Source organism: Carassius carassius, chromosome 1 (genome assembly GCF_963082965.1).
Source record: "Carassius carassius chromosome 1, fCarCar2.1, whole genome shotgun sequence".
NCBI lineage: Eukaryota > Metazoa > Chordata > Actinopteri > Cypriniformes > Cyprinidae > Carassius > Carassius carassius.
In genome coordinates this window covers 47,945,336-47,958,066 of record NC_081755.1, presented here as the reverse complement: position 1 = coordinate 47,958,066, position 12,731 = coordinate 47,945,336, and the positions used below count along the sequence as shown (strand labels likewise).

At 35.6% G+C, this 12,731-nt stretch overlaps 1 protein-coding gene across 3 annotated transcripts in view; it reads right to left on the bottom strand.

Annotated features, from left to right (window-relative positions):
- LOC132153073 (myosin-9-like) overlaps nt 1–12,731 on the bottom strand; it is a 45,684-nt gene that overhangs the window by 28,201 nt on the left and 4,752 nt on the right. For all 3 annotated transcript variants that reach the window (XM_059562269.1, XM_059562251.1, XM_059562260.1), the window contains exons 2-5: nt 4,869–5,200; nt 2,781–2,937; nt 561–588; nt 373–466 (exon numbers count right to left, since the gene is read on the bottom strand). In XM_059562269.1, coding sequence (XP_059418252.1) covers nt 373–466; nt 561–588; nt 2,781–2,937; nt 4,869–5,195 — 606 coding nt within the window. In that variant the 5' untranslated portion in view covers nt 5,196–5,200. The remainder of the gene's footprint in view (nt 1–372; nt 467–560; nt 589–2,780; nt 2,938–4,868; nt 5,201–12,731) is intronic.

The window sequence follows — 12,731 nt, the reverse complement described above, 5'->3', positions numbered from 1 at the left end:
ATAACTTTATAAATATATATATGTATATTTTTATCTTATCTTAAAATCTTACAGGGCGATATGATGCTATATTTGGCTTGTAACATCACAATGGATGTCTGACATCGTTGTAATATCTGGGTGGATTAAACTGGATTGGGCTGTTTGTGATGCAGGATTTACAGGTTCTCTAATGGACAACAATCTTTGTGAATTGTGTCTGAGTCTCTCCAAAACCACCCGCATAACTCCTGATCTGATAAGACCTTGTGAAACCAGATGAAAGCTGGGTGGAGAATGACAACTAGCTAAATACTAAATGAGGAAAAACAGCCGCTGAAGTACATGACATCTCTGAAAGCGAAAGACCGGACGGTCTCGTGAAGGACTAACCTGGTCTTTCTTGGTTTTGTGGGACGAGGCCACGTGGGCCAGATACTGAATGACCTTCTTGGTGTTTTCGGTCTTTCCGGCGCCAGATTCACCCCTGAACACATGCAAACACACAGAGAAGTGGAGAAATCAACACGCCTTTAATGATCAAGACATAAACTGCACACATGCAGGGTCATGTGACTCACGTGCAGAGAATCGATTGGTCCTCACGGTCTGTGGGAGGAGTCAGAAATATGAAAATTAATCTTTAAACACTTTAAACACAACCATATTCACTAGGCATTTCACTTCTGTCATTTTGTGTAAATGTATTCACTTTTATTGACTTCATTCTTGTTTTTTCAAAAGCTGGACGTATTTTATGTATCTTGAGTGAGCAGGAAATATTTTATTTGACAGGAAATAACAGTAATATGTTATATATAATTGTATATTTATGCAGATTTTTATTTTTTCCTTTGATTTTAATTATATTTGATTTATTATGTTATTTAAATGATTTAATTCTTGATTTTAAATTGAGATTATTTGACAAAATATATATCCAGTATACACACATATACATACAAACATACATATATATATATACACATATATATACACATATATATATATATATATATATATATATATATATATACACACACACATACACATATAACATTATTTGTACTATATTATTATTATTTATATTATACTGTATATTTTCTTTTATATTATTTGTACTGATATTCTATTTCATTGGTTTCATTCTTTACATGTTTAATTTGACAAGCAGGATGTGAAAATATTATTTATTATCAATCTAAAAGAAGTCCTTTCAGAGGCAGAGAAAGTTTATGTTAAATTTCCGAGTATAAAAACAGACATTTCTTCTTTATAACATGAACTGTTGACTCAAACGTGACGAGAGCATTTGATCCCGATGGACAAACGCACCACCCATTCGCTCTCAGCAAACCCTTCTGAGCTTCTTTCGCAGGAAGAGCTCACACCACAAAACAGGAAGTCAATATCTGGCTTCCTGTGATTGGAGAGGGAGCCGCCTTTCAAGAAAACTACAGTAAGATAACGGTCCTCTTACTAATAAACTGCTACATCTGCTAAATGGCAAGTGAAAAGACAAATCTAATGATGAAAGTTCAGACCCAAATATGTATTTCTTTTTACATAAATTAATAATTTTATTCAGCAAGGATGCATGCACTTGATCAAGTGTTCTCGCTGAACACAAATCAGCTCCGGACGGCCCCACGGGACGAACACTCAACCAGAAAAACACACTCTTATGTGAGGGGTTGTGCAACATTCACAATCAAATCAAGATTTCCACTCAGATTTATTTGTGTGAATAGAGTTAACCCACACAACAAACGCTCATTTTTGATTTGGCATTCTGTGGATTTTAAATGTAAATGTTTGTTTAAATCAACGAAGCAAACAAAACTCTTTTCTACATATCATTAGTCACAAAACTTTCCTATTTGTAAATACTGAGTTTTGATGTAACAAACAGAATGTAGAATTGCAATTGAAGTTTGGATATAACAAAACAGAACTGAATTGACGTTTTAGTACCTATAAACTAAATATGTTTATTTTAATCAAAACCAAGCAAACTTAAAGAAACAATTTGCTTTTCTTTCAAATGTTTATTATTATTATTATTTTTTTTAGCTTTTTCCTATTGGATATATATATATATATATATATATATATATATAAACAATCATATATTTGTGTTTTTTATTCTTCTTCTGTCTAACGCAGAGCCAAACATCAAACACATTTATCTCCTCAGTAAAAGTGTTTTTTTTTTTTTTTTTTTTTTTTTTTTTTTAAAAGTCTCCTGTTTCTTGAGATTGGATTTAGGGTGTAGCTTACACTTTATTTGTAATATAGCAATTTTTGATTTAACAAAACTGAAAAATGAAATGCATAATTTGGCACAGAGTGTATTCTTGCAGGATTATTTATATTTAAATAATCGTGAAAATAGGATGCCTTTAAAATAAAATCCACATAGATAGATAGATAGATAGATAGATAGATAGATAGATAGATAGATAGATAGATAGATAGATAGATATAAAGGCATCCTATTTTCATGGCTGTGTAATGTTCTGACAGCAGAGAAAAGTTGATAAAATCTATGTTCATTACAGGACATAAATATGTACAGTTAGTCTAAACTAATGATTGTAATTTTCTATGTTTTGTCTGTGCTGGACTAATGAAACGAATATTGTGCAACTGCTAAATTTCTTTCAGTTGCAGTTCAGTCAATTCCTCTTCCTGTCATTCAAACTCTGCATCCTGTGGGACGAGTGTGAGTGCGTGTGTGTGTGTGTGTGTGTGTGTGTGTGTGTGTGTGTGTGTGTGAGTGTGTGTATGTGTGTGTTTACCCTGCATCATGCTCCTGTAGGCCGTGTCTGTGATGGCGTAGATGTGCGGTGGCATCTCGTGTCGTTTCTTGCCCTTGTACATCTCTACGATCTCCTCGGAGTAGATGGGCAGGTTCTTGTAAGGGTTGATGACCACACAGAACAGACCCGAATACGTCTGTGGAGAACAGAGACCGTCACACACACACACACACACATACACACTCAACGTGAACATCAGCATTCAAAGATCTGGGGACATATAAAAAAAAAAAAAAAAAAGTATCTCCTTTCATACTCACCAAGTGAAATAGTGAGTTATTATATCCAGAGTTATTTAAAATAAGTGTTTTCTGTGTGAATGGGTTGTAAAATGTTATCAATTCAGATTACATAATATCAATTTAATAAAAATTCAGGATTTAGCAGAGAGCAAATTAACTTTAAATTAAAAATTTAAACATTTAAAATTTAAATTAAATTTATCGTGCGTAAACAACATTTCGCCAAACATTTTCCCCCAAAATATGCTCACACAATCTGTTTGCCAATAATGCTGAATTAGTCTGTCGCAGTATAATCTAGCTGTACTGCAGAAAGCACATGCGACCAGGTTTCATTAGTAGCAATGGTTATTTTTTTCATTACGAAACCACAAGAAAAAGGTGAAGTGAAACCCTTCAGGTGTGGGCATGTTCTCCTCCTGCGGGGTTACTCTAGTTACTGTGGAAATCCTTTTTTTTTCTTCTGTTATTGTAACTCACTTTGGCTCAATCCAAAAAAATAAGATGTTCTGAAGAAAATGCAAGTGGTTTTTGCCAATGTAAGACTCTCCAAGAGACCTAAAAGGGGATTCGGATCAAAGAATGGTAACTTAAACTGAATCAAGCCTGACTTATCTTAACCAGATTAGATGAGCCTATCTGAGTCAAGCAGAGCCTCAGATCAGACAGATGTCTTTTCTCAGACATACTTCTGCTCCCCTCATCTCCTTCTCCATCATTCTTTAACTCAAACCCCCCCCCCCCCCCGTAACATTTCATGTCCCTCAGGAGCACATTGTTCTTAAGGCTTCCTGTTTAGAGTAAAGACACTAAACTATTTCAGCGAGCAGGTCAGCGAGACCCTCTTATCTACACTCAAGGTTGTCGAATATCTTAATATTCCTCAAAACAAATCCTTTGACCTACATATAAACATTGAACGTGCTCCTGGAAAACAATCCAACCGATGTGAACTTGGGATTTAAGGTCCTAGTTCTCCTATTAACCCTATAAATCCTACCGTGTCATATTCGATACGCACATTTCTAATGATGACCAAAACTTTTCTGTTCACCTGTTTTACACTCTGTCTACTCCAGTTATTTTAAAGTGTCCTTGTTATGGTGTGATTATTCAAGAACAGAGCAATATTAACGAACTACATGTACTTACTATATGGTTAGGATTAGGGTTAGGGTGACTTGCATGTAATTATCCATAATTTATTGTTATTTTAATAGTAAGTACATGTAAAGTATACTTTAAAAAAAGTGTTACCTCGACTCCATGTCTTCTGTTGTCGACTGATAATTTAGAGTTTTTTTTATCAAGCAAAAATTCTTTCACTTTAATTTACAAAAGTCCACCATCAGCTCAAGCGTCATGTTTTTTTTTTGCTGACAAATCTTTACTGATTTTTATCAATTAAATGTAAAAATAATACTAGAATAGAATAGTAATTTTCCTTATGAACACTTAGGATCTTTTGAGGAACGTTTGTTTTCCAGAAGCTTTATTTTCACTGTTCCTCAGTGGAGGACTGATCTTTCCATGCCTCCAGAACATCTCACATCTTCTGAGGAACGTTTATTTCTTCATCTCTCAATCCTGACTGGATAATTCAAATCTAATCTGATTTAGACATATTATTGGAGATTTAGAGTGATGGCTGATATTTTGATCATTTTATGTAAGTATCTCATCTACTGTTATGAAGATCTCACTGATCTTAGAACTTTTTGGACACATAAATATCTCAACAGCCACCATATTCTCACTATATCAGACTACATGAGCTTGATATCTCAGGCGTTACAGGGTCCTGAAGTGGTTGGCTCAGACTCACGTAAATGAGGCCGGAGTAGTATCTCTCCTTCAGGTTGTGCAGCACGGACGCCTCGTTCAGGCAGGTGAGCTCGGCCATGTCCTCCACCTTGCTGAACTTGGGCGGGTTCATCTTCTGGACGTCGTCCTTGTTGACCCGCACTTTCTTCCCCGAGTCGGCCAGCTCCACCACCACCTCATCGCCGTGCTCCTCCTTCACTGAGCCGGTCTCGAACCCCAGCCGCTCCGAGGGCACCCACACCAGCTTCTTGGTGGCCCAGTCGGCCTGCGCCAGCGGGTTGTTGACCAGGTTGCGGTCCACGTACAGGAACTTGTCGGCGTCCGACATGGTTGCTGGAGGCGAGAGAGGAGAGAGCAGAGAAACGATTGTTTATGGACCATGAATATACACACAAACTTCACAGAAGTGCACAGTTTAATAGTGTACAGAGTGTTTATTTCAAACACTGACCAGCAGAATAAACAAGATTACATGATCTGTCCGAAGAAGCTTTTCCGGCATGTTATTTTATGCATGCTGTTCTAGACAAAATTGTGTTTATAAGGTCTGAGAATGTCTATAGATTTTCTATTAATCTAACTTAGGTTGGACCATTGCAAAATATTTTATTTAGCCAACCAACCATTGGAGGACAATGCAAGTGGTATTGCTATATGGTTTCAATGGATGTTCTGTGCATTTTAGCCTACAGCTATTGGTCACTAGGGCCATGGAGAGGCTGCATGGTGACGTCAGAGTTCAGCTTCTTAAATAAACAGCAGCTGAAGAGTCTCTTCACATCATGCTAACAACCGAGAGTGCAAGAGAAACAGACCTACAACAGAGTCCTTTTCTGCTGTTCTCGGTTTTCTTACGCAAGTCCTCAGGAATGCTGGGTCTATAAAGCCCATCCAAACACATGTTAGGTCACCAGCTCATAAACACGGCAAACTTTAGAAAAGGTGAGCTCACGCTTCTGGTGGCCACATGAAATGACAGCACCGCTCAACGCATCTCACACACACACACACACACACACACACTCGCAGTGATAAAGTTTGTGGGACGTTTTGCTTTAAATGTGGTCGGGCCAAACACATTGTTGAGTATACCATACAGAGACGTGTTTAGACAAGGGCGAGCTTGTTTAAACTACGTGTCAGAGAACAGCGGGTCTCCGGTGGGTCACAGGCCTGTTGGGATCACAGACAGCAAGGAAAACAATGCTAAACGCAAATAAAACAACGCAACTAGCCATATAACCACACAGAGTTTGCATAATACAATAAACCAGAAAACCTTGTAAATGTACACCTAATCATTTCCAAATTTCCATGTATTGCTTGTTTATAGTGACATAGAAACAAGAAATACGACAAAGCGGTTTACTTATAATACATTACCCCCAACACTGCATTCAGCAGAATCTAGTCGGATTAGACCGCTGAAACATGGGCAGGTTGTGTTACGCCCTCATCCTCCAATAACCAAAACAATTAGGTATGATAAACAATAGCGCGAGTGACTCTGGGTGGTTTGGATCTGGCGGTGTTGACGAAAAACTCTTGGCGGGAAGGAACCCGTCGGGTGGGTGAGCTCACGCAGGTGTCAGCTCAGCACAGTTGCCCAGGGACACAAACAATCACCTAGCTCAACACTGCAAGCCCAAACAGGCGCAAGATGGCTGACAGCGGTTCCCACACTCCACTGCATCTCAAAGGAGAGGGAGGGACGCAACAGGTCTTACCAGGTCAGACAAACACACACATAACTGTGAGCGGCTACAATGGACATTCCAGAAAACTCCCTCTGAGCTGGACCCTTCTGCCACTTATACAGCCACGAGGAACAAGAGCTTAGAAGCAAGATTGAGGGGAACAGGTCTGGAAATGACTAAAGTTTCCCAATCACTCTAGCATTGGTGTTGGGCCAAACCAATTTGATAAAAAATGAACATTCGGAACATTCAGAAATGTAGAACTTTCTGCACATTCCAGACCCGGAATCACAATTTTTAAATCCCCTGATATTTTCAGGTTAAAATGGACCGGCAAAAACATTAAGGTTCCTGTGATAGCAGCACACGGTTCCCTGTGACTCCGTGGCGTTTCTCTGTGCCCAGGGAACTGGTTTGGGTGGTTAGTGATTTACAGCGGCACACTCCATTGAGTCTGTCAGGCCTATGAGTTATTTTAGTGCTTGACTCTCTTCCACACCCTGAGCAAGAAACAGATTCCCACATGGGAGGACTTTGGCTGATCCAGATTTAAAAGAGGCGATCTAGTATATTTGTGATGGCAGGCACTCGTCTGTTGAGCTGGAAGTTTAACAGCTGTGACCGGTGCTGATATCTAGAGAACAGGTGACTGATATAAAGCCAGTTTATGACATAACGCTACAGAGAAACCATATCAGCAAAGGAGAGTAAACTTTGGTCATTCTGAGATGATCTAGATAATGGAAGCCCGTTTCCGCCACTGAATAATAAAAAAAAAAAAAGGTTATTGTGAGATTATATCTCACAATTAGGGATGGGACGATAACCGGTTTTATCGATAACGGTGATAAAATGTGCTGAAGGTTAGTAATATCGTTTAAAAATGAATTATCATTAAAACCGTGTTTGATTATCGCGGTTTTAATAACTCGCTATTAAATCATGTCCAGCCAGCAACAGTCTGATGCAAGCGCAGCGCACAATGTTTTTTTGTTTTTTTTTCGAGAAGGAATGGCGAAAGTCAGTGACTTTTCTATGCTTTTCTATGCTTCTACACTTTTCATTGTAAGGAAGGAAATGCCACAGAATTTAATCTTTCTTTAAATTAAGTGCATAGAGTTGCTTGTTTTATTAGTTGTTTGTTGATTATTAAATATAAAACTTGCTGAAATGTTTTCAGTGTGAGCATCAACTATTTTTGAACACTTTCATCTCGTTTCAACAAAACCGTGATAATATTGATAATCGTGATAATTTTAGTCACTATAATCGTGATATTAAATTTTCATACCGTCCCATCCCTACTCACAATTCTGACTTTTTTCACAGGATTGCGAGATATAAACTCAAAGTTCTGACTTTTTTTCCTCACAATTGCGAGTTTATATCTTATAGACTTTTTTTCTCTGCGAGTAAGTCCAATTTTGAGATACAGATTTGAGATTCAGAATTGCGAGAAAAAAAGCCTGAAAAAAAGTCAGAACTTTGAGTTTATATCTCGCAGTTATGATTTTATTTCTCAGAATTGAGGGTATGTCCCACAATTTAGTTTTTATCATGCAACTCTGACTTAATTTCTCAGAATTGCAAGTTTACTTTTCACAATTCGGACTTTTTAACTTGCAATTGCGAGTTTATATCTCACAATTCTGAGAAAAAAAGTCAGAATTGCGAGACAAAAAGTCGCAATTACCTTTTTTATTTCTTATTTAGTGGCTGAAACAGGCTTCCATACTAAACGGCCATCATACCAACAGCCTGGTCTATTAATAACACATGTGGCTGTAGATTATGGAAAATGTCTGTTGACCAGCCGTTTGGTCCCAAAATGGATAAATAATGGTAAATTAACCAGTATTGGTGGAGGTTGTGTGTGAAAAACTCTAAACAGCAGACGGCTAGCGACACGACCGCTGGACCGTTCTCATGAACCCAAACATCTGCGTGCCATCAGACAGACACGCTGGAAACAACACTCATCTCCTGGGAATTCATGTGTTAAAAATTATACAATCATCAATACAGGAATTGAAACTAAATGCACTACTAATGCAACAAAACGAACAGCAGGATGAACATTAGCTGTGCAACAGAACCAAGAATGATGGGAAATGTAGTTTTCAGCACCCGTTAACCAGCGTGGAAGAGGATTTTCTCGCAAAATGCTTCCAAACCATGCGGTTGATATTTCCGCTGAAAATGTAATCTGCTTACACTGTGATTCTGTAATGACAGACGTGAGTTTGCACAGTTAGTGTTTTCCTCAATTACAACATGTGGCGTCGTTCAGCTCACAAATCTGGTCATTAGTGCCTCTTGTGCTCGACCACCCATCGGCGCTCCAGCATCCAGCGTATGTATCAGCTTTATCAAAGACAGCTTGAGTTATTCCCCCCATCTCAAAAACCACAGGCACTCTCTTAATACTCCAATCAGAGTGTGCGCTTTTATCCAGCTTGGTCCGTTTCATGCATTCATATAGCTATATGACATGTTTCCAAGAAAACGCAGTTCATTATTTTGTTTTGTTTGATTTAATTGCTATTCTAGCTAAATTACATACTTTATATTTGGATTATTGTGTGAAATGTTCATCTTATTTCTATGAGTTTTCTATTCTACTACATTAATAATCAGATTATTGAAAATATACCGGCTGTATCATGCACTTCGGTACAGATGCATCACTGACAGCTGTTGAAAAACCTAACATTGATTATTATACAGCATAATCTGATGATACAAGTACATGAGCATTACATTACACAATATTTGATCCATTAACTACAAAATATTAAAATTACATTATCCATCAACAATGTCTGATTTCAAATGTCTGATGTCAAAATCACATTTAGTTTTTAATCAGAATTGTTTTTTTGCTTTTTGGCAACTACATGTACTTCACTTTATATTTGGATTCAGATATACCAACAAAAGAAAAATCAGATTTCAGTCCATTTTTTTCTGATTGTGTTTTGATGAATTGTATTTTTTTTGTATTGTTGTAATAAAGCAGGACAGTTTAAGGGGAAACTGTCTGATAAGGGCAGTAAAGAGGTGTAAAAACGTAAGCGTGAAGCTCGTTCGTGAGATGAGATGAGGTTGACACACTTGAGTCTCCTGCCACTTCTTTGAGTCTAATTTTAAACGTTCATCTCTAGACTTCCTTCCCAACAGCAAACGCTCTTCAGGACAGTGGCACGAAACCCTTTCTGAATATGAACTGAGAGTATATGAGTGAATCACTCAAGAATCTGCTAATTATATGCAAACACAAGCTTGTTTAGGATGTTTTGTGTTGTGATATTATGATCATAACTCTACTGAACCCATACCCATAACAATTCTCATTATTCTAGGCAATGTTAGTAAAATAATATTAAACAGTGATTCATTTGAATGGAGTAAAGCTGTGAAAATCATATCTTTTAACTCCACACAAAAACCAACATTAATGCCAATTATCTCTGATATTTCAAAAAAAATAAATAACAAATAATAATAATAATAATAATTACCATATTAAGTATAATAAATAATAATACAAATATTTGCATATATACGTTAATGTGTTTATTAATTAAATACATTCTCAATTATTAAATTATTCAATGTAAATTAATTGAATATATATTCATTATTCTTATAATTTATTTTAATTAAATATATTAATTTATTTATTAATAATATGTACTTTTTTTATTTATTCACTTACATCGTTTTATTTTTTGAATAAGTGTAAATTAATGTAATAATAAATTAATCTATTACAAATATGTATCAAGAATACTTTTAACTTGTTAATTTAAATGATGCGTTTAAATTAATTTAATAATATATATAAGTAGATTCTTTATTATTTCATTTATAACAATGTATTAATTTATCTACAAATACGCATTTGATTAATAACTACTAGTACTACGAATAATAATAATAATAATAACAATAACAAATATCTCACATGATAAATATAAATATGTATTATATTAAAATACCAATAAATAAATAAAAATGTAAAAAAAAAAATTGATTATAGTCATAAGAATTTGGGGCTTTAAATGTGGTGTGAATATAATGTCACAATGCAAACCATCTTAACAGTCCTTTGGTTCTTCATGCAACTAACATATAACACAGTGTTGTCTTTTAATTTCAAGGTGAAACCTGACTCAGTAATTTGTTTCTGAATTTGCTGAAGCACCAAAACAAAGATGTGACTCTAAAAAGTCATTCAGTGACAATAAACAGGTCGCTGTTTGACATTAGACTGTAAAAACCTCTTTCTGCAAGGTTTATTTCATGATTAAATGTGCTTTAGATGCAGGAGTGATGCAATCTAATCCAGACCACATTGGTCTGAGGATCACTGCGTTCTGACTGAAGGTCTCCGAGGAAAACCTCACAAATGCTCCAGTTACCAGCTCAAATATAACACAATGTTCTGCTTTCCATATTTGGATGAAACCATGTGTGTGTGTGTTTCTGCTGATGACATCGTAGCACGAATCCCTCCAGCCAATCAGACGCCAGCGGATCATATTTACATATCAAACAGCCACACCCATCTGGCCCCGCCCTCAAAGTGCTCTGTGTCTGATTTTATACCCGTTCTTCACTGAACTATTAAAATAATGAATATGAAATGCTAACTGGGTTTCACTCGTGACTCATAATCATAATTCATTTCTGTGTAACTGGTTTATAAATCCATTCCAACGCAAAGTGCTGATCTTTATATGAATTGGATGATTTAATGTTAGAAGGGTTTTATGAACAATTAAATAGCGATTCATTTAGCCTGTGCTTCAGGAATGAGACCTCAAACGTTTAGAGGACATCAGAGGATGCTGTGAAGATGGAAACAAACAAAGGAAATGACAGAGAAAGAGCCAGACACTGAAGTGTAATATCAGCTCATCTCTGACTGTTGGAAGTAAATATTTACGAGCGTTTCTAACAGTAAACGCCATCTTATCTGCGTTAATGACACCACACCCAATGCACTCAAGCTCAAAGTCCAGTGGTAACGGACCCTGACCCGTCCCACACACACACGCACACACACACACACACACACACACGCACACCTCCCAAAGTACACTAGAGTCAAGCCGAATGAGTCTGTGAACAAACAGCTGCTCACCACTCACTAACATCAGAGCAACGCTAAATCACTCGTTCTGAAGAATGAATCAGTGCTAAATATGTTTAGATTTACCGTATTAATTAGTATATATATATATATATATATATATATATATATATATATATATTTTTTTTTTTTTTTTTATAATTAAAATTATTTTTTTTATTATTATTTAAACTAAAATAATATATTAATAAATGTTTAAACAATTGCATTAATTAAATATTAATTAATTACTAACTAAATTTGAAAGAATTATGTTTATTGTTTGTTATGTATTTTAGGAATATGAAATCATTTCGAAATTTATTCAATGCTGAATTTGATTATTGATTTTGTTTTTTATGTTTATATTTTATATAATATACTTTAATTTTGTTATTATTTGTTATTAATTTTGTAATTTTATTATTATTAAATACATGCTATAAACACATGACATTATACAAATGAATGTTAAGTTACAATAAATAAATACATAACTAAATGTAATATTTAAACTAAAATATCTAAAATGATTAATAATTTTATTAAATATTATTAATAAATAAATAAATGCCATTAAGCGGAACACAAAAGATCATTTATCAAAGAATGTCTCACTGATAATTTTTTATTTGTGTTATTTGTTATACAAATTTTAGAAATGGAGATTATTTCTACATTTACTTCAGTGTTGAATAATTAGATTTTTTTATTATTATTATATCAATATGTAACAATTATTATTAAATGAATGATCACTGAAAGGGATAGTTCACCCAAAAATGAAAATTATGTCATTAATAACCCCCTGATGTTGTTCCAAACCCATAAGACCTCGGTTTATCTTGGGAACACAGTTGCATCGGTTTTCGAATCACCAGTAGTTCTTTCGGACAGTTCAATTCAATAAATCGGTTGAAGAAAGCGGTTCACCGGTTCTTTTGCGCTCGACGTAATGGCGTCATTGGCGTTGACTGCAAGCCTTCGGTTTACCCGCGCTCATAACACTAGCACAGAATCAGTTCAGAAT